This window comes from Caretta caretta, chromosome 18 (assembly GCF_965140235.1).
Source record: "Caretta caretta isolate rCarCar2 chromosome 18, rCarCar1.hap1, whole genome shotgun sequence".
Classification (NCBI taxonomy): Eukaryota; Metazoa; Chordata; order Testudines; family Cheloniidae; genus Caretta; species Caretta caretta.
In genome coordinates, this window is record NC_134223.1 from 4987325 (window position 1) to 5009305 (window position 21981).

Sequence of the window (21981 nt, forward strand, 5' to 3'; positions counted from 1 at the left end):
TGATTTCAAGAATTCGCTCTGATAAAGTGAAATGGGAAATGGTTTTATTTATTGTATTTCACTGCACACAGCGTCTGCCATCCCCCTTGCTACACAACAAGTTAACAACATACAATCAGCAGTGGATGCGGAGAGCAATACAGACAGACCACTACAGTCCACATTTAGGAGCCTGGGGCCAGGGGTGCAGGAATCAACCAGTGGGGTTCCATGACCTACAAGGGCTTTTTGTTGGATAAGACACTTGGCAGTAATTTCTCGATTTCCATCACAACTATTATTTGCCATAATTCACATCCCGGTCCTCAACCTTCAGCCCACCATGCATTCCCAGGAACCATTGTAACACTCCTCCCACTAGGGGCTGGAGACCTGACACAAGGCCGTCACCACTCCTAGTGCATCTCCTTTAGTTCCAGTGGGAGAACTCTTGTCTTGGGATCTGCAGGTTCAGGTCTCAGCTGGGGGCGTCACGGAACATAATTGCAACATCCAGGCATCAACAGTGGCATAATGGGCAGAAGCAAGGAGATGGAGTAATGGAGTCAGCTCCTTTTTAAAGTTCTAATCGCACTGCCGAGTAACTGGGAGCCTGTCCTGTAATCATAGGTAGGGACTTCTCTCTGGCTAGCAGGCACTTCATCTTCACGGTCTGACAGAGCAGCCGTGTCTGGTTCCTGGAAACGTTCAAACCAGCTGCTGCTTCTGCTGCTCGTTTGTTTTAAATTGTCAGATTTTGGCTTTGGACCCTGAAATCCCCTGAATGGTGTTGTCCAGCAGCTCCAGTAGAAGCCAGGCAGCCCCCTCGCTGCCTATCTCCCCACCCCACTGGGCTTTCCTCTCACCACCTGTTGTTCTCACTTCTTTTCCAGGCTGCCCATCAGGGACGTTCAAGGCCAGCCAAGGGGACGAAGGGTGTGTTCATTGCCCAATTAACAGCAGGACTACTTCGGAAGGGGCCACCAACTGTGTGTGCCGAAATGGATATTACCGGGCAGACTCCGACCCCCTGGATATGCCATGCACCAGTACGTAACCACCCGGCTAGACAGGAGAGGGGAGCGGGGAAAGGCCATGGGATGGTACAGACCCTGAAGCAGGGATGAAACTATTTCAAATTGCCTGTTGGTGTCTAACAAATTGTCCCAGACTGGAGCTGCACATCCCCCCCGTGGCTGCATATGAAGGTATTGGTGCCGTCAGGGACTGTCTCTGGAGACTGTAGTCAAGGCTGCTGACTCCAGTGGGATCAGATGGGCAGGTGGCACAGATATCTTCATCTCATTAGGGGCTACAATGCCTGGAGCTCTCAAGCAGCGGGAGTTGGTTGGAGTTAGGGTTTGGTTCAATGTTAGCCCTAAGTTTGGGGTTAAAAATAGTGTCAGCCTTAAGTTGAGGTTGTAGTTAGAGTTAGGGGTAGGTTACAGTTCGGGCTAGTGTTATTGTTAGTGGTGGGTTCGGGCTAGTTTATAGTTAGAGTTAGAATTAGGGTTACTGTTTGTTTAGGAATATGTTGTATTTAGGGTTAGGGCTAGGCTCTGGTTAGGGTTAGCATTGGGTTAGGGCAGGTCTATAGTTAGGGTTAGCATTGGGTTAGGGCAGGTCTATAGTTAGGTTTAGCGCTGGGTTAGGGCTAGGCTCTGGTTAGGGTTAGCGTTGGGTGAGGGCTAGGCTGTAGTTCGAGCTAGCATTGTGTTTGGGTTGGGTTGTGATTAGGGATAGGTTTTGGGTTCCTGATGAGGGGTCTATGAAGGAACCACGTTAGAAACTCTTTGGTGAAAGTTTCTCAGGTTAAATGACTTAATGCAAAAAAACTCAGTCCAGCAAATCCCATTAGGACAGTGCACGTCTCCTGCCTGCCTGGAGCTGAACATGCTTCCTGAAGGAGGCCAGTGTCATCATCTCTTCCTGCACTGGGGGAATCGGAGCCAGTGACTGCCTGCTCTTGCCCAGTTGTCCTGTCCCTGCTCTAATCACTGCACTAAGCATCTCCACTCGAGGCTGCAGAGGGCCAGGCAGCCTCCCAGCTCAGGGTGGTGCACATGGTGAGGGTGAATTGTGCTGAACGTTTTTTTTCAGGAGCTGCTCCTGGAGTTTCCCAGTCCTGCTTATCCCATGAAATGCTAGGGTCCTGCACAGCTACTTCAGTCCTGCCCTGTTCCCACTCCGGCAGGTGCATAGCTTTTGCCTGCTAGGATGGATTTGCTAGTTGTCTTCACACTTTCTCATCTTTCCTTCTATTATTGGGAGAAAATTTCCTTCTTTCCCACTTTTTATTTACATTTTTGGGAGCACAGTGCACAGTCCCTTCTCTGGCTGATGTTGCCTCCAGTTAGCCTAAGGAGGATTCCTTCAAGAGGTTAACACTCCACAAGCCCAGCCCCGGAGGGCAAACAGCAAATTCACAGAGCTGTTTTCACCCTGAGCCTTAGGAGGAACTGGCCACCTGGGACCATTGTCACTTTGATAACCTTCCTTTTTGAATGTATCCGGCAGAGTTAAGGTCGTTTTACTTCGCTAATGTAAACAATTTTGTATCTTTTTAATTGAATTCCAGTTTCCAACGAAATGCAGCTTGACACAACTCCGAGTAAACAGTTATCATGTAGTAAATAAGAAATGTGTCATTCACCATTTTCTAGCTTATTAACAAATGTCAAAAGAATCTGAAGCAATATATGATAAGTGATTGTCATGTAAATAAACGTGGTTAGGGCAGCGTATCATCCTGGTTAGCAAAAAGAAGCATCACCTTTAGTGTAAAGGCTGTATTTGCTTGCAAATCAGCATGTTTTCATGGTTATGTCAGCCAGTGGGAAAGAACCATTTTTAGGAAAATAACTAAAAAGTACAAATGCAAAACCAGATTAAAATCACTGATTTAAATTAAGGTTTCCTGCTCGCTGATTTGAATCAACGTCCCCTGAGAGTGACTGAGCTGCAGAGTGGGTGGGGGTGCTAACAGTGGCTTCTGGGATTTGAGGCCTCCCCTCCTGCTCATTTGCCCACACCCTTGGGGTGGGGTCCTTGGCCCTGGAGCTGTGGACCTGGGAATTGCACATCACTCTGTGGAGGGGGTGGAGCTGGTAGTCCATGGATGTTCCTGAAGCAGCCAGGCCAGCACAGGGGAAACAAAGTTTTGGCAGGTAGCAGCTTCCATCTCCCTTCAGTCTGGGCTGATCAGAAACATGCTGATGAGCATGTGTGCGCTCTGCCCCATGGGGACGGGGGTCACGGACTCTCACTCACTCTCTCTTTCCCTCTCCCGTACAGCCATCCCGTCTGCCCCGCAGGCCGTGATCTCCAGTGTGAACGAGACGTCGCTGATGCTGGAGTGGACCCCGCCCCGGGACTCCGGGGGCCGCGAGGACCTGGTGTACAATATCATCTGCAAGAGCTGCGGCTCTGGACGTGGTGCCTGCACCCGCTGTGGGGACAACGTGCAGTTCTCCCCACGCCAGCTGGGCCTGACAGAGGCCCGCATCTACATCAGCGACCTGCTGGCCCACACCCAGTACACCTTTGAGATCCAGGCCGTGAACGGGGTCACTGACCAGAGCCCCTTCTCCCCGCAGTTTGCCTCCGTCAATATCACCACCAACCAGGCCGGTAAGGAATTGCGCTTGCTCTGCTGTTGAGCCAGGCTGAGGCTCAGGGGTAGGAAGGGAGTCGGGAGCCTCTCACTTCCTGGTCACATTGTTGCTGACCAAAAGCCCGTCCCACCTGAGGGGTGGTAGTGACCTGGGTGGGTGCCAGCCCGTTTCCCCGGCCACAGGGAAAATATCCCTTGTCCTAGCAAAGAGACTCTTTTGTGTATGTTTGTACAGGGCCTAGCACAGTGGGGTCTTGTCTGTCCCTGGACTCTGAGGCACACAGTAATCCAAATAATGGGCTGTAGACGTCACCTGGCAGGAGCTTGCATTGCCACTCTCTCTGGTCCGGCCTCTCTGCAAGTGCTGCCAATGTTCCAGTGGCCAGAGCTGGAGCGCTAAGGCAGAGGGGCTGGTGGGGAGGGGGAGGCTGCACAGGACGCGCCAGTTCCGCATTCAGCAGCTCTCACAGGATGATGTCGCAGGGGGACATGGCCACAGACAATTGCTAATAAGAAGCACTACTCCAAGGGCAGTTCCCTTTTTCTCCCTCGGGCCAGAGTCCGGGAGTCCCCAGGATCTCAGAGCTCAGGGGGTTGGTTTGGGTCTGTTGGACTGTGGCTTGAGCTCATAACTCAACGGGTGGGCACCAGGTCAGCGTCCACGTGCGTGAGCATCCAGATCTGTGTGCTGGTATGCATGGCTGAGCTGTGTGTGTGAGCCTGAGTATGAACGGTGTGTCTGTGTGCTGGGAGAGAAACAGCGGGCACACGGCTTGGCTGTGCAGGGGGTCTTTCTGTGTAGGACTCTGAGCGTGTGTACATGTGGGCTATGTGTCTATTTCTGTTCTAGTTAGGAGAGATCTAACCATTTCCCTCACAGGGGCTCCTCCCGCATTTAGAAGCTGTTTAACGCTCTGATTTCACACCTTGCAATTAAGCGCTGCAGTCGCTACATTAATGCCCCAATCGTGAACTTTTCCACTTCTGCAGAACAAGCAGCTGAGGCGGCTGACATTGCGAATTGAGTTTTTTTAGTTGCCTCCTTTCAGAGCCTTGGATCCTCCTCTTGTGCCTCCCTTGTCTGACACTCCCTTATTATCGGGGCTCACACTTCTCAGGCTGTGTGATGCCTCTCTTAATGTATCCATTCATTAGCGCTAAACAGTAACTGCCTGCTCGCTAATTCCTCTGTAATTAGAGGCTCTGAATTCTTTTGCTTACACTCAGCCTAGTCTGGCAGCCTTGGTGTATCTCATTAGCAGTTGGTAACAGAAGCTGTATCTACAAAGATACAACAGGGAGCTGGGAAGAAGGGGAAAGGGGGGAACACAGGGAAAGGAGGGTACTCTGCGGCAGGGAAAGGAGAGATGGGGGAGGGAAGAGGGTGGCTCAAGGGCAGCAATGGTTGGATACAAGAACGCCTGTTGAATGGCTTAGGGGTTGGCATGTCTGCCTTTGCAAGGAGAGCTCCAGGCTCAGTCTCCACCTGGGGCTTGTTCTCAGCTTTCCTGGGAGCCTAAGAGGAGGGCGGGCTATTCCCCACCTCCTGCAGAGGCTGGGCAATGCTTTCCTAGTGAACATGACAGCTACCTGCTCTCCCTCCTTCTTGCCTCAGCAGCTCTTGAGAAAGGACCACCAGCCATGGGTTGCTTTGGCCTTGGAGTCATTTTCGGCTCCCCGCTGGTGCAGCTCAGAGGGCAGGACTGGGAGCTGGATTGCTTCCCTAGACTGAGCCCACTTGTTGCCTTGGTATCGATAGTTCACTGACACTCCTTGACGTGATAATATCAGGTGCTGCGGAGCGTGGCACAGTGCTCACACAGCAGCCAGGCAGGGGCAGACAAAGCCATGAAACTGCTGTGGCTTGAATGGCACAAGGAGAGCCAGCCTTCTCCAGGAGACTCTGAAGGCAAGCAGATGGTGCTGGCTGACTTCAGGCATGGTGGCTTCTTTAGCATCCCAGATGGGAGAACAGCCCTAGAGGGAATGGAGGAAACACCCCTGCAGAGGAAGCAGGGTGTGGGCTGAAGACCAGAGCCAGAGGAATGCCATCGCAGGAGGAGATGACATCACAGTGACCATGGTGCGAAAGGGGTAGCCCAGGAGCAGGGGAGCAGGTTTGGAGAAGGGAGACACCTGTTGTTTCTCAGGAAGGTGTTGAGTCAGAAAGGGGTGAGAGAGAAGCAACCGTGCTCTGGGTCCTAGGCTGACTTTGGGACAGAGGGGAGGGTGCCAGGCTGAGCAAAAGCACAGGCAGGGATTGGAAGAAACGTCCGAGAATTCAACTGTGGCTGAAGATCCACCTGTGGCTGCAGAAGATCGTGAGAGAGGAAGGGTTTAAGACAGGTTTTCCAGACCTTGAATCATTCTTGTAGCTCTTTTCTGGGACTTCTTTGAAACATCCTTTTTGAAGTAATTGGACATACTGTCCCAGTAATCGTCTTGTCAATGCTCTGTGTGCTGGCAACATCACAGCCCTACTCCTACCCAGTGTTCCTCGGTTCTTCAGCCCAGAATTGTGCTGTTCTTCTGAGCACAGAATCACACTGGGAGCTCATGTTCTCTTGGTTTCCATCTTAACCCCTCAGCCCTCTTGGGTGTCATTCCAAGGCCAGCCGGGACTATTGTGATCATCTCGTCTGACCTCCTGTAGAACACACACAAGTTCCCCAAAATAACTCCTAGTGCAGAGCTTTCAGAAAACCACCCAGTCTTGATTTTAAAATAGCCACAACCCTGGTACATTGTTCCAGTGGCTAATTACTCTCACTGTTAAAAGTGTACACCTTATTTCCAGTCTGAATTTGTCTAGCTTCCAGCCATTGCATCATGTTAGACCTTTCTCTGCTACAGTCCCCCATTCTATAAGTATGACCTACATTCTTTGTTCCTGGATGGATGACCTTCTGTGTGGCTGTGTTAAAACATACAATGTTCGAATGAGCCCAAGCAATTTAGGTTGGTTTGTATAACTCTCCTGTCCCCACTGTTGTTTACCAGGCCTCCAATCTGTGTGTCATCTGCAAACATGACCACCAGTGGTATTGTATTTTCTTGAAGATAGTTGATGAAGGTATTGAATAGCATTGGGCTAAGAATAGATTGTAGGAGCATTCCAGTAGAAACACAATGCTGATTCCCCATGTAGTTACTTTTGGAGATATATTGGTCAGCTCATTTTCAATCCATTTGATATGTGTTATATTGTTTAGTAAGAACGTTGTGTGGTACAGAGTCAAAGGGGGTTGGGTATGTCTACACAGCAGTGCTTCCCAGTGTGGATACACAGACACACACTCATGAGCTCAAGCTAGCACATAGAAATAGCCGTGTGATTGCAGCAGCATGGACAGCGGCTCAGACTAGCCATCCAAATACACAGAGAGGGGACTGGGCAGGTTTGTACTCAGATGGCCAGCAGCCACCCTGCTATTTTTAATGTGCTAGCTCATGTCTGTCTATCCGCACTGGGAAGCCCACTTCCAGCTACGGTGTAGACAGAGTTTATTTATATTATGTCAACACAGTTACGGTTATCAACCAAACTTGTAATCTCATAAAAAATATATGTTAGTTTGGTGAGATGTATTTTCCATAAAACCAGGCTGATGGACATCACTTATGTTACTATCCCTTAATTCTTTCCTGACTGCATCCCATATCAGCTGTTCCCTGATTTTTCTCAGGATTGATGTCAGAGTAACTGGCCTGTAGTTAATCCCATTTACCCGGTTTAAATAATGACACATCAAGAGTTTTTTTTCCAGCAGTCTCTGGAGAGAGAGACTCAAAACTCTCCATCGTGTGGCTCATATGTTAAGATAGACATTATCTTGAGAACACTTTCCCTCTGGCTCACAGTCGTGTAGATCCACCTCCCTTCTCATTTACCCTTCACCCAGACCCCCCGCCCCGTCCATTTTCAGGAGAACAGACTCACCTCCCCTTCATCCATCTGCAAGGTGGCTACGTCCCTTCGGGATTGGCCATGATGAAGATGATGATGGCCTCCCCTTCATGCTCACCTGACCTCCCTGGGGTAATGACACCACTAGTTTACATGGAAAAGCTACTTTAGGAAATTAGCTTCTTTTAATACAATTTGGTGATTGAAGCAAAGAAGTGAGTCAGCACCATGTGACCTGCCTGCCCCACTCTGCAAGGACACCCAGAAACTTCCTGCTGACCACCAGTGAGCCAAAGACTACTGTTTGGGAACAGCTGCCTTAAGAAGACACAGGGCCCAAAAGAGCATGCACAGATGTCTATAAGGACCCGGAAATTTGTCACCACCAAGGTTCCCTGTTTTGCACAGGATGCTGCATTGTCAGCAAAGGTTTGCAAAGGCCAGGACCAGATTCTGTCTGCTTCTTCGCTGGAGTGAAAGCTGAAGAGAGGGCACCTTCCCCCAACACCCCTTAGGGCTCCCAGAACCTTGGGGCTCACTCTCCTACAGTGGCTGGGGTGGAGCCATGGCCCTGTGCCCCTTCTGCACTGGCCAGCCCTGGGTGGATTGCAGGTGGTACTCTTGTGTACATGCACGGCTGTCAACCCCACACTTTTCACCACCATTTTCATGCCACATTACTCTTAAGAAAGATGTCAAGTAGGTATAAAAACATGGACCAAACAAAGATATTTAATGATTCAAGAAGGTCTGCAAGTTTCCTGCTGAAAGATGAACCAAAATCACAGTCACAATGTCCCTGGGATTTCTTAGGGGCTTTGCAATGGGAAGAACCACTCAACGAGCATTTCTGAAACTCCCATGCTGGGTTGCCCTGCTGCTCCGTCTCATTCTGTTTATAACGTACTGTGGGGACTCTATCTGTGATGTGCCGTGGGGCTGCTGTGTCCGTGATGTGCGGCGGGGATGCTGTGTCTGTGATGTGCTGCAGGAATGCTGTGTCTATGATGTGCGGCGGGGATGCTCTGTCTGTGATGCGCCGTGTGGACCCTGTGTCTGTTACGTGCCCTGGAGACGCTCTGTCTGTGACTTGCAGTGGGGACACGGTGTCTGTTATTTCTGGGGGACACTGTGTCCGCGATGTGCCACGGCAATGTGTCTGTTATGTGCCATGGGGAAGCTGTGTCCAGGCTGTGCCAGGATACGCCATGTCTGTGATGTGCTGCGGGGATGCTGTATCTTTGATGTGCCGCAGGGAGGCTATGTCCGTGATGTGCTGCGGGGACGCTGTTTCTGTAATAAAAAAAAACGAGGAGTACTTGTGGCACCTTAGAGACTAGAAAATTTATTTGGGCATAATCTTTCGTAGGCTAAAACCCACTTCATCGGATCCGTGCAGTGGAAAATACAGTAGGAAGATATATGTACACAGAGAACATGAAACAATGGGTGTTGCCATACCAACTGTAACGGGACTAAGTTGGGCTATTATCAGCAGGAGAAAAAAAACTTTTGTAGTGATAATCAGGATGGCATATTTCAAACAGCTGACAGGAAGGTGACACTATATCCATGATGTGCCATGGGGACGCTGTGTACGTGATGTCCCAGGGGAGTACTGTGTCTGTATCTGTGACGTGCCACGGGGGAGTTGTGTCTGTGATATACCGTGGGGACACTGTGTCTGTGATTTTTGGGGGTGCTGTGTTCATGATGTGCCGTCGGGACACTGTGTCTGTGATATGCCGATGGGATGCCGTGTCTGTGATGTCTCATTAGGACACTGTATCCATGATGTGCCAGGGGGACGCTGTGTCTGTGTTGTGCCATGGGGAGGGTATGTCCATGATGTGCCAGGGGGACAATGTGTCTGTGATGTGCCATGGGTTCACTCTATCCGTGATGTGCTGTGGGGCGCTGTGTCTGTAATGTGCCACCAGGACGCTGCGTCTGTGGTTTGCCACAGGAACATTGTACCTATGATGGGCCATGGGGACGCAGTGTCTGATGTCCCAGGGGGATGCTGTGTCTGTGATGTGCCTCTTGGACGCTGTGTCCAAGATGTACCATGGGGACACTGTGTCTGTGATTTTGGGGGGACGCCGTGTCTGTGATGTGCTGCAGGGACCCTGTGTCTGTGATGTACCAGGGGGACGCTATATCTCTGATGAGCGTAGGGATGCTCATGTCACTGTCAGTGATGTGCCACGGCGACGGTGTCTCTCTTATGTGCCACGGGGACGCCGTTGTGACGTTGCACTCCATATGTTTTATAGAAATATGCTTATGAGTGTGAATATGATGTCACTGGAATATGCTTTATGCAAAATGTCTCTTATAAGGTATCATAACAAAAGTTATAACCAACTAAATATTTTCCTCCTATTTGTATGTATGTTTCATTCTTGTATCTGAAACTAGAAATATGAAGTATAACTCCTAGGTCCTATTGTAATTATGCAAAGTGTGGGCCATTAATTGTGGTTTAGAATCTTGATGGCTCCCATTGCCTAGGACAATTGGTTGTAAATGGTTTAGTTACCTGCAAACCTTACTGTGTACATGTGGGCCAACCCAGGAAGAATGGAGACTAGGGGTCTTACAGTGACATGTGGCCATGTCACATGACACTGGAATCCATCTTAATCCTTGTACTTTTCCATTGATGAGGCAGGGGTGGGGACAAGCACAGACAAAAGATTCTCACCTTGTGCCAGTGCTATAAAAGGGGGTGAAGCAGGACAAAGGGGGCTGCCAGTCATGAAAAAAACCCTGCTTACCACCTGAGATGTCTGCTGCAACTAACAAGGACTATACCAGGGGAAAGGATTGGGCTCAGACTAGGAAGGAGTCTAGTCTGTGAAAAAAGCTTATTGGAACATCTTTGAGGGAGAGATATTACCTGTAATCAGTTTCTTAATGTATTAGGCTTAGACTTGCATGTTTTCTTTTATTTAATTTTGTGACTTGCTTTGTTCTGTCTGTTATTACTTGAAAACGCTTAAATCCCATTTTTTATACTTAATAAAATCACTTTTGTTTATTAATAAACCCAGAGTAAGTGATTAATACCTGGGGGAGCAAACAGCCTTGCATATCTCTCTCTTGGTGTTATAGAGGGCAGACAATTCATGAATTTACCCTGTATAAGCTTTATACAGAGTAAAACAGATTTATTTGGGGTTTGGATCCCATTGGCAACTGGGTGTCTGGATGCTGGAGACAGGTAACCTGCTGAGCCATTTTCAGTTAAGTCTGGAGCTTTTGGGGGCGTGGACCAATCCCTGGGTCTGTGTTGCAGCAGGCTAGCGTGTCTGGCTCAACAAGGCTGGGTTCTGGAAGTCCCAAGCTGGAAGGGAAAACAGGCTCAAAGGTAATTTCAGCACATCAGGTGACAGTCCAAAGAGGATCTCTGTGACTGAACCTGTCACAGCCGTGTCCATGATGAGCCACAGGAACACTCTGTCTGTGATGTGCCAGGGGGATTCTGTGTCTATCATGTGCCACAGGGACACTGTGTCCGGTATCTGCCATGGTGACGACTCTGTGTTCGTAATGTGCCACTGGAACACTCTGTCTATGATGTGCCGCGGCGATGCCATGTCCATAACGTGCAGCGGGGACACTGTGTCCATGATGTGCCACGGGAACACTCTGTCTGTGATGTGCTGCGGCGAGGCCGTGTCTGTAACATGCAGCGGTGACACTGTGTCCGTGATGTGCCATGGGAACTCTCTATCTGTGATGTGCCAGGGGGATTCTGTGTCTATCGTGTGCCACGGGGACACTGTGTCCGGTATCTGCCGCGGAGATGATGCTGTGTCTGTGATGTGCCACGGGAACACTCTGTGCCGCGAGAAGGCTGTGTCCATAGCGTGCTGTGCCGTGGCGAAGCAATGTCCGTGATGTGCCATATGGACACTCTGTCCGTGATGTGCTGCGGCGATGCTGTGTCCGTGATGTGCCAGGGGGACACTGTTTCCGTGACGTCCAGCAGGGACTGTTATTTCTGTGGGACACTGTGTCTGTTATATGCCTCAGGGATACTGTGTCTGTGATGTGCTGCTGGGACATTGTGCCGTGCAGATGCTGTGTCCGTGGTGTGCCATGGGACGCTGTGTCCGTGATGTGCCACGGGGAGGCTGTGTCTGTGATGTGCCATGGGACGCTGTGTCCGTGATGTGCCATGGGGAGGCTGTGTCTGTGATGTGCCACGGGGAGGCTGTGTCTGTGATTTGCCGTGAGGACGCTGTGTCCGTGATGTGCCACGGGGAGGCTGTGTCTGTGATTTGCCATGGGACGCTGTGTCCGTGATGTGCCATGCAGATGCTGTGTCTGTGGTGTGCCATGGGACGCTGTGTCCGTGATGTGCCGTGCAGATGCTGTGTCTGTGATTTGCCGTGAGGACGCTGTGTCCGTGATGTGCCATGGGGAGGCTGTGTCTGTGATTTGCCATGGGGAGGCTGTGTCCGTGATGTGCCATGGGGACGCTGTGTCCGTGATGTGCCATGGGGAGGCTGTGTCCGTGATGTGCCATGGGGACGCTGTGTCCGTGATGTGCCATGGGGAGGCTGTGTCTGTGGTGTGCCATGGGACGCTGTGTCTGTGGTGTGCTATGGGGACGCTGTGTCCATGATGTGCCATGGGGACGCTGTGTCCGTGATGTGCCATGGGGAGGCTGTGTCCGTGATGTGCCATGGGGAGGCTGTGTCTGTGATTTGCCGTGAGGACGCTGTGTCCGTGATGTGCCATGGGGAGGCTGTGTCTGTGATTTGCCATGGGGACGCTGTGTCCGTGATGTGCCATGGGGAGGCTGTGTCTGTGATTTGCCATGGGGATGCTGTGTCCATGATGTGCCATGGGGAGGCTGTGTCTGTGATTTGCCATGGGGACGCTGTGTCCGTGATGTGCCATGGGGAGGCTGTGTCTGTGATTTGCCATGGGGACGCTGTGTCCATGATGTGCCATGGGGAGGCTGTGTCTGTGATTTGCCGTGAGGACGCTGTGTCCGTGATGTGACACGGGGACACTGTATCTCTGATGTGCCAGGGGGATGCTGTGTCTGTGATATACTGCGGGGAGGCTGTATCTCTGATGTGCCACGGGGACGCTGTATCTCTGATGGGCTGCCGTGACGCTGTGTTAGTGATGTGCCGCAGGGACACTGTGTCTGTGATGTGGCTCAGGGAGGTTGCATCTATTATGTGCCTCGGGAACGCTGTGTTTGTGGTGTGCCGTGGGGACGCTGTGTCCCTGATTTGCTCTGGAAACACTGTGTCTGTTATATGCTGCTGGGATGCTGTATCTGTGGTGTGCCACGGGGATGCTGTGTCCGTAATGTCCAGCGGGGACTTTTATTTCTGGGGGATGCCATGTCCGTAATGCGCCAGGGGGATGCTGTGTCTGTGATAGGCTGCGGGGATGCTGTGTCCGTGATGGGCCGTGGAGATGGTGTGTCCGTGATGTGCTGCTGGGATGCTGTGTATGTGATGTGGCATGGGGAGATTCTGTCTGTGATGTGCGAGGGTAATGCTGTGTCCTTGGTGTGACGGGGGACACTGTGTCCATGATGTGCCATGGAGATGCTGTGCGTGATGTGCTGCGCAGAAGCTGTATCTGTGATGTGCAGCGGGGATGCTGTGTCTGTGATGTGAAACAGGGACGCTATGTCTATTATGTGCCTCGGGAACGCTGTGTCTGTGGTGTGCCATGGGGACGCTGTGTCCCTGATTTGCTCTTGGGACACTGTGTCTGTGATTTGCCATGGGGGCACTCTGTCTGTCATGTGTCATGGAGACGCTGTGTCCATGATGCCCCAGGGGGATGCTGTGTCTGTGATGTGCCGCTGGGACGGTATGTCAGAGATGTGCCACTGGGACGCTGTATTTGTGATGTGCCAGGGGGATGCTGTCTGTGATTTGTTGCGGGGAAGCTGTGTCCATACGGTGCCGTGGGGAGGCAATGTCAGTGATTTGCTGTGGGGATGCTGTGTCCCTGATGTACTGCAGGGACGCTGTGTCTGTGACATGCCAGGGGGACACTGTGTCCGTAATGTGCCACTGGGATGCCGTGTTCGTGATATGCTGTGGGGAGGCTGTATCCATGATGTGCCGCAGGGACTCTGTGTCCGTGATGTCCCAGGAGGACACTGTCTGCAATGTGCCGTGGGGACGCTGTGTCTGTGATGAGCTACGAGGACGCTGTCTCCATGATGTTCCATGGGGGCTGTGTCTGTGATGTGCTGCGGAGAACCTGTGTCCATGATGTACTGGGATGTACAGGACAACAGGCCGCTCTCTCGTGATGTTGCAGGAGCCACCCTTTTACGTGTCCTGGTTTCCTCTTGTTTTTAGCACCTGCAGAACCCCGTCCTGGTGTACAGTCTGGGCGGTTTGGGGTGGGTTGTAGAGCACCAAGGAGGAACGGCCCCTTTCTGGGATGTGTCCCAAACAGCACTTTGTAGGGCCAGAGGTTTATCAGACCCTGACTCGGTACTGTGGGGGAATGGAGTGAAGAATGCGTAAGAGAAAACAGGAGCTCCCAATGATCGGGAGAATGAAAACAGCTAGTTCTTCTAGAACACATCCCTTTAACGTGCCCCTCTTGTGTCGCTCTGAGCAAGAGGGCAGGAGTAACTCTGGGGCTAGGGGCTCTTGGCTGCAAAGAGACGTCCAGGAAGAGCTCTGGGACAGGCAGCAGCCCAGACTGCAGCTAGTGTGTCACAAGCGCAGCCCAGGGCACATCCCAGCTTGCTTTCTCATAGGGTACCTGGCCTCTGGGAGCCCACTTCCCTGCCTGGGAAACAGACACATGCTAGCTCTGCTGGCGCTAGAGCGCTAAAAATAGCAGCGTGGCCATGAGGGCACAGCCTGGTCTATGCCTATCATGGGTCAGCTCCCTGGCTCCACCAGCCACGGGCAGCACATGCCTCTCAGCCTCTAGAGGCTCTGCCGTCCTTCTGCCAGTGAGCGACAGGCACCTTCCAACCCTGGAGCCCCCCCAGCAGCCCCTGGAGCGTCCAGCCCTGGTCCCATGGACACTGTCAGAGTTCCCAGACCCGCTGTTCTCAGAGCAGCCATTCTCCCACCTCAAGAGCTCTGCTCTGCTCCCAGCACTTAGCTTTGGTTATCACGAAAATAAGTATACGTGTAATCAGCAAAGAACGGAGATTTGGGAAGTAGCAAATAAACACATGGCTACATGTAGAATAAAATCATAGCGCTGCCTACGCCTAGACTGAGCAAACAAGTCACTTCCCTCTCTAATAAAGTTTAGCTCACCCGAATTCTTTCTCCCTGCGTTTGACAGCCAGGCTTTCTGTGACCCTCTGTCCATAAGACAAGCACGCTGGCAGCTTGTCCCCCAGGTGAAGGATACTGTGTGTCTCCTTGCATTCTCCTGGTATACCAGATGACTTCTTTGATCATAGTGAGAAACAGGACACCCTCCTGCTGTGTGTCCTTTCCTGTAGATTTTGTGATCTCTTGTTGACTTCGCAGTCTAGATTAGCTGGTGGCTCCATAGGCAAATAGATTTACCTTGGAAGACACACAATAAACAGCCAGGGAGAAATAAACATCTGCTATCCCCTGCCTGAGCAGAACCTGTTTATAACCTTCTGGTGACCGATGTTAACTTACTCTTAATGACTTACTCTGGTGACTTAATCTTAACTTCAGAACATAATTTTCAGCATAGATGCCTAACTCCTTAACTATCACCATACGTAACGACCAGTGCCTTACTGGATGTTGGTAGAGACCTCACATGCTACCCTTTGGCACACTGTTATGTAGACATCAGACCCAGGAGATCCCTATAAAACCCTTTGCTCCCTTTGTGCCCTCTGCCACACAGACACCGGGGCCGGCTGAGATGGTACTCGGACGGCCAGCCTGAACCTCCACCTAGTCCGTCACGGCCAGACTGCTATTTGTAGCATGCTAGCTCCAGCAGAGTTCGTAGGTCCGTGCATGTCTGTTCACCCAGGTTCGGCAGCACTCTCCCAACTGCTGTGTAGACAGACCCTTTGTGCCTGGAGACCGTGGTGATGAGTGCAGCATAAACACTTCGGCTTTGTCTGCACTATGAGCTAGGAGTGTGATTCCCCAGCTCGTGCACACACACAGGGCTCCATGTGAGCTAGTGTGAGTCTAGATAGCACTGTAGCCACGGTTGCATGGGTGGGGGCAGTGCAGGCGTGGCTGAGCCATGCCGAGTATATACCGTCCTTTTCGGGCAGGTATGTACATCACACGACTCAGCCATGGCTCTGCTGCCATTGCCTAAGCTACCACATCTACACTGCTATGTATTCTCCCACTAGCTCCCATCCAGCTACCAAGAGTATGTGCACACCGGCCGGGGAAGCACAGTCCTAGCTCATAGTGTAGACGTAATCGTAGACACACAGACGGACAGATCAGCATTGCCCACTGGAGACTGCCCAGAGCCAGGACTCCCAGATGGCAGGAGCTTTGCAAGCTGCTAGCACCTCAGGACTCTTGTTTCTGTTACTGTAGCTGGCAGTTGGAGGAAGTTGGCAAACCAGGGTGTGAGATACATTGCTAGAGCTTTTCTGGCAAATTCTGTAACCCTCCTTGCACCAGCTATATGGGATCCCCCCACCTCCTGATCCCGACTCTCCCCATCCTATAAATACCTCCAGGAGTTTAAGGTTTCCGACACTGGTTTGGGGCTTGAGAAACCTGTTCCAAAACGTGTGCAGAAAACAAAGACCTGTCCCTGACGGAGAGGGGTGGACGTCTCCCGTGCCTGCTCAGTGCAGCTCCCCCTCCCAGAGATGGGCTTGTCCCCGCTGTGTTTGTGCACAAGACAGATGGAGTGACCGAGGTGCTAGCCCTTGGCTAATGGGTGTGTGAGATGTGGCTAAGCCTCAAGTCTCAGGCCACAAGCCGGAAGTTTGGCACGGCTGACGAAGGGGCTAACTGGGGGTCAGTGACGCAGTCATAGCCAACTCTTCTCCTCTAAAGGGATGCACAAGGATTTTAAAAATGAAGGACCCCCTTCTCCCCTCCATTGCCCCACTGTCAGTGGGAATGGCAGAAACTGAGCCCTCAACTTCATCCAGTAGCTACCGGTGCTGGGGAAACTAGTTACAAAGGCCTTCGTCCAGTATGTCAAAGCTACACAAGCCCATTGTCTGACTCTAGGCCCTTGAATTCGGAAGCTAGCCCCTTCTTCTTCCACAAAATGGCTCTGGGAAATGCCTCTGGATGGTCTCTACATGAGCCAACAACAGCTCCCACCCACATTCCTGGCAGGGCAGCACGGTGCTGCGGGGCGGGCTCTCTGGCTCCTCTCAAAGCTGCAGGCAGTATCCAGTTCTGCCATGACCTGGGATGATGTGCTAAGCTCTGCCAACCCAAACGGCTCAGGGAAGGAGCTGGATGCAGGACAAAGGAAACTCAAGGATTGGAAGAGGAGTCAGGAGCAGTTTGTGAAGCTATTGCAAAGTGGGGTGAACGTAGAGAGCATCTACTGTAACCTTCCCCAGGTAGAAACAGGCCAGGGGCGAACTGCGTCTGGGCCTACCCCTGCGAGTGCATCCCCTGTGGCTAGGACCAGTTGAGCCGTAGGTGAGGTTCTCTCCAGACATGATGGCAGCTCCAGAAACAGAGAGAGCTCTCCATGGGGCACATGAGGCTAGATCAAAGTGGCCCAAAACAAATGCAAAATCCCCAGAAAATCCCCCCTTCCTTTCGTGCTGGAGAAGGAGTTGAAATGGCTTGTCCCATGCCCTGTGCTAACAGCAGGGCCGCCTTTGCTCCAGCCGCATGGCACTGGAGCAGGGCGCATCCAGGTTTGGGCTGTGGGGGAGGAGACAATGTCAAACCTGCCCCAGGATAGTGCATTGACACGCACGCTGCACTGCCCAGTCGGCATCTCTGCCCAGCGCCACCAGCGGAACCCCCCCCTGCTCCATTGGCGGGCAGCAGCGAGGTTTGTAAACTCAGTTGAACAAAGAAACAGAAGACGGCCAAAAGCTTCCATCTGCCTGAGCCAAATTACTGGCCTTGCTGCATTAGAACCTGCTTTAAAGCCTGTAATCCAATCCCAGTGGGGCTTTCGTTCATTTAAGCAGGGCCAGAGTCCAGCTTTGGACTCAGCTGCTGGGTTTTTTTAAGCTCGTCCAGCATTTGTGAGGCCTGAGAGCTGGACCTGTTGTGAAATTTTCCAGACGCTCTGTGCACACAAACAATGCGAGTGTGAGCTGGAGGGGGCTACCTTGCCAGCCACAGGCCGGCAGCCTTTGAAATGGAATCCGGCAAGCTGTAAAATGCCAATCCTTTATGGCTGCAGCAATGAATTCCCTGGCCCGAGGCTGCACTGCATTACAGGAAAGAGTCACTTGTTAAACTAGCCCCAGTGCCATCAGCTCTGCACCTTTCCATTGCATCCTCCACTTCCACTTGGAGGCAATTGATTTCCAAAGCGTGTGCCCCAGCTTTGCCATCATGGGGGGAGGGGACAGTGGCACTGAACTGGCCAGCAAATTGAGCACTACCAAGTGTTCGGTGGGTACTGGCCCTGTTGCTAAATGCCCAGGCTGCCTTCTGGAGAGTCCCAGAGTGGGGATGGGGGTGCAGGCTCCCTCCATGGGGCACCGAGGGAAGACTGCTGTAAAGGCCACATGTGACACCCAGACCTCACTGCACACACCTGGGGGAGGGGGGTGTTAAATATCTCACAAAGGGAAGCCCTGCCCTGACTCTGCTTCCCCATTTAGTTCCGTAGGGCCATGGCCCTCACCTTGTTCCCACCGCAGAGCTGGATCCTGCCTGCATCCTCCAGCACAGCATGGCCCCTCAGCACCAGCTGCATGGTCTCTGCTGGCACCTCGTCAGAGTGCAGTACCCTCAGTGTGGGACCCCGTGGCACACACAGGCTGCTTCAGAGCAGTGAGGAGACAAGGCCGCACCAAAAGGGAGAAAAGCAGCAGATGCCAATGAGGATTATCGCCAGAGAATGACACAGTCAGTGTTAGCTTGAGGAGCACTGTCCATGCCCCAGCTCTCAGGGTGTGACCTGCTACCGGGTCCGAATGGTGGTGCATACCCCACGTTAGTACTCACAAGGTGCTGACAGTTAGAGGGGAGAGGAGCAAAGGGAGATCCCGGGGTCCAGGAGGCATCCTGCTCCCCGGGGGCAGTGGAGGGGAGGCAGGGGGAAAGCAATGGAGGACATTTGCCAATAACAGCCAATTGATTTGGCTACAGAACCCTAGGAGGACCGTGAAAAGTTGGCTGTGGCTTTGAGCCCAGTGGGGCCAGTGAGTGTGAGGCAGGGAGCTGACGAGGGGTGACTTGAAGGCAGAACCTGGAGACAAACATAACCCGGCATCCCTCTCAAGCAATGCAGCCCAGCCCAGTTCTTGTGTCTGCGTCGGGAAGGGCCCTGGCAGGCGAGAGACTATAGGCTGTCAGAGACTAGAGGCTGTCAGGAAGGAAGCTACAGAGGCTTGGGGTGAGGTATTAGAATGATGGGGCAGTGACAATGAACCATCCCTGCTCTGCAGCCAGTCCTGTAATCTAAGGGAAAGGGGGTGCTCCATTCATTTCAAGGGGAGCTAGTTGTGAACAAATAGAGGCAGCCCAGCCCTGCTGCGAGCCTAGCAGAGGATGGAGGCCCAGTATGTCAGAAAGACAGAGAACATGGCTGGCATTTGTAGGGAAGACTCCTTGTCCGACCTCATGCTCCAGGAGTGGGCTAGTCGCCTATGGGACTCAGACAGGACCCTAGGCGCTGACTTACTCAGATCCCGGGGGTTGCTCGACTCCCGCTCCACCCCAGGCCCTGCCCCACCTCTTCCCACCCCTCCCTCCACCTCTTCCTGCCGCCGCTCCCCCACTCCCCCCAGCGCCTCCTGCACGCCGCTGAACAGCTGATCGCGGCGGGTGGGAGGCACTGGGAGGGGAGGGGTGAGGAGCTGATCCACAGATGGGCTGCTGGTGGGTGCTAAACCCAGAGCACCCACGGAGTCAGCGCCTATGGACAGGACTATTCCACCAATGGGCAGCCTTGGATGATTGGACAGGTACATTGTGGGGCTCTTCCCTCCAAAGCATTGGGTACTGGGCACTGCCAGAGTCTGAATTCCAGCCTTGATAACCAGCTTCTTTGAGCCCAGGGCCTGGGAAGCCCCCAGCTGCCTTGCGGTGAACCTAGGTGCCTTCCTCTTTGCTGCAGAATGGTGAGGCTCAGTTTCTGATTGCCCCGGAGAGTTAGAAGAAAGGGATCCTCTGGTCGTCTAGCGTTTGAATCCCAAAATGACCATGTAGGAGCTTCCCAAGAGCACTGTCCTTCTAAGGGTTAGCTGCTTGGATGCAAATTGTGATCTCATTACTCATGTAAAGTAGTTCCATCAGCTTCACTGGGGCTACTTGAGCGAGTAGAGGAATCACAGATTTGCCCTTTGGGAGCAGCAGTGAGAGCAGGCCAGGCAGGGGGGTGCAGTGCATGTTGAACAGACGGGCTGCAGTCTCCAGTCCCTGAAGGTGAGTTGTCAGGTCCTGCCCTGGCAGTTCAGATCCCCCGGCAGAGCTGGCAGGGCAGAAGGGGACACTTTTGGCTGCCCTCCCACTACATTCTTCACTATGCCTGCCCACCACCACCTTATCCCTTGGCCTCCGGACCAGGCAGCGCCTGCATCTCCCTAGTATGTTCTTCCCCTGCTGCTTCGTCTCCAGCCCGAGGTCATGCCGTTAATCCTGACCCCGAGAGCACAGCCGTCTCTGCATGCTGGTAATTGAAAATGTCAGAATTCCCCACTGACCAGCTCATAATAAAAGTCGTTCCCAGTCTGGTAAGCTGACACTCCAGGGACTGTGATCTGTCAGTGGGGCTCTGAGGGAGGCTGGAAAGCACCCAGCTGTTCACCCCTTCATTTCCATGGTTAATTTCAATGTGCTCTGGAGGAGAGGACAGGGCCTGGCTTTGCTCTTTCGGTCATGACCATTTTCCAGAGCAAATGTTGCCTCTGTCTGACACGACATGAGTTGCTGGGATTAAAGTGATCAGAGATGGGGGTTATGCTGCCTGTAACATGACCTTCCCAGCTAAGCCAGAAGGGGGAAGGAGTGCCTTTGATTATACGGGGACCGAGATGGAGCCAACCTCCTGACAAGTTAGGAGAGAAAGGTTCACCCTGTAGTCATGGCAGCTGGGGGGGGTGGGGAACCAGTGGTAACGTGGATGGATTGGAACTGGCATGGTTGCCAGTGGAGATACAGCTCATGAAAGAGAAATCAGAGAAGGACTGTGGTTTCCTCCATTGCTGGCACGTGGTCCCAAGTCTAAGGTGATAGGTAAAGTCAGTGAGCCACCACGCAGCAGCCAGGAGACAATGAAGAGGACTCCCAGACTGGGGTGTCTCAGGCTCTGGTTAGTTCTGTGCTGCTCCTTAGAGTCTCCAGTCTCTTCCACCAACCATTTCCCTGTTGTCCCGGGACCCACAAAGGTAATTGTGGGTCTTTGCGTCTTCCCCTAAGTGCCACGCCTGTGGAGGCTCTGAATGGCCAGGGAGATTGTCTAGCGTGTTCCTGCAGCTGGGACTCTTACAGGCCAGGCCAGAGCCCAGCCCTCTGGGAGTCTGACTTAGTCATAACAAAGCATGGCAGGTCCCTGACAGATGGGATGATCCTGGAGACAAGCAGCCCTCTGTTATTGAAGTGTGTTGAGGACAAGGCCAGTCTGGGTTCCCACGGGACAGTGTGAAGCCAGTGGTGAATGGGTCATGTCACAGGGTGACAGGCTCTGTATTCATCTGTCCGGGGTTGGGAGCACAAATACATAGTCACAGACATGATATCAGGCAGTCTCATCCTCCACCGTCAAGTGGATGGTAATGTGTCTGCTCACCTTTGTCCGGCTCTGTGCAAAAAGCCTCTTAGCACTGATTGCAGTTCACATGGAAGGTAGACAGAGACCACCGGGGCGAGAGCATGTTTCCCTGCAGGCAGGTGGCCTCTGGGGGGCTAAGTACGCAGCAGTCCCCGGATGGAGAGAGAGCTCCCACTGGAATTCCTGCTCTCTATGTGATTAGAGGCAGGTGGCAGGGCACGCACTCGCAGTTAGTTTGAGGACTCTGGCCTGCTGCTGCTAGAAAAGCCCTGTCCTGCTGCTGGTAGAGTCAGGGGACAAGTTAGAGCGGGGATCACATCACAGCTTCCTCAGAGCACCTATAGTTCAGCCACAGATAACCTCCCCTCCTGTCCCAGCCAAGCAAAGACTCTGCATATCTTGCTATTTTATGGGAGGCACAGAGCCCGCGAATGGGCCTCTTTTGTCTGCTTTGCCTGATGCAATTCTTCATAGTCTGATGATTCCCTGCTGATTTTTGTCAGTTTTATCATAATGAATTGCCTTAAGCATCACACAGCAGCTTCCCCAATTACCCTCATTTCTAGTACAGCCGAAATCTCTCGGCCCCAGATCACAGCACAGTGTGGTGCATCTGGTG

General features: G+C 52.4%; 1 protein-coding gene across 4 annotated transcripts in view; it reads left to right on the forward strand.

Annotated features, from left to right (window-relative positions):
- The window catches only part of EPHB2 (EPH receptor B2), a 273181-nt gene that overhangs the window by 183743 nt on the left and 67457 nt on the right, over positions 1 to 21981 (forward strand). For all 4 annotated transcript variants that reach the window (XM_048824896.2, XM_048824899.2, XM_048824897.2 and 1 more), the window contains exons 4-5: positions 873 to 1028; positions 3274 to 3609. In XM_048824896.2, coding sequence (XP_048680853.1) covers positions 873 to 1028; positions 3274 to 3609 — 492 coding nt within the window. The remainder of the gene's footprint in view (positions 1 to 872; positions 1029 to 3273; positions 3610 to 21981) is intronic.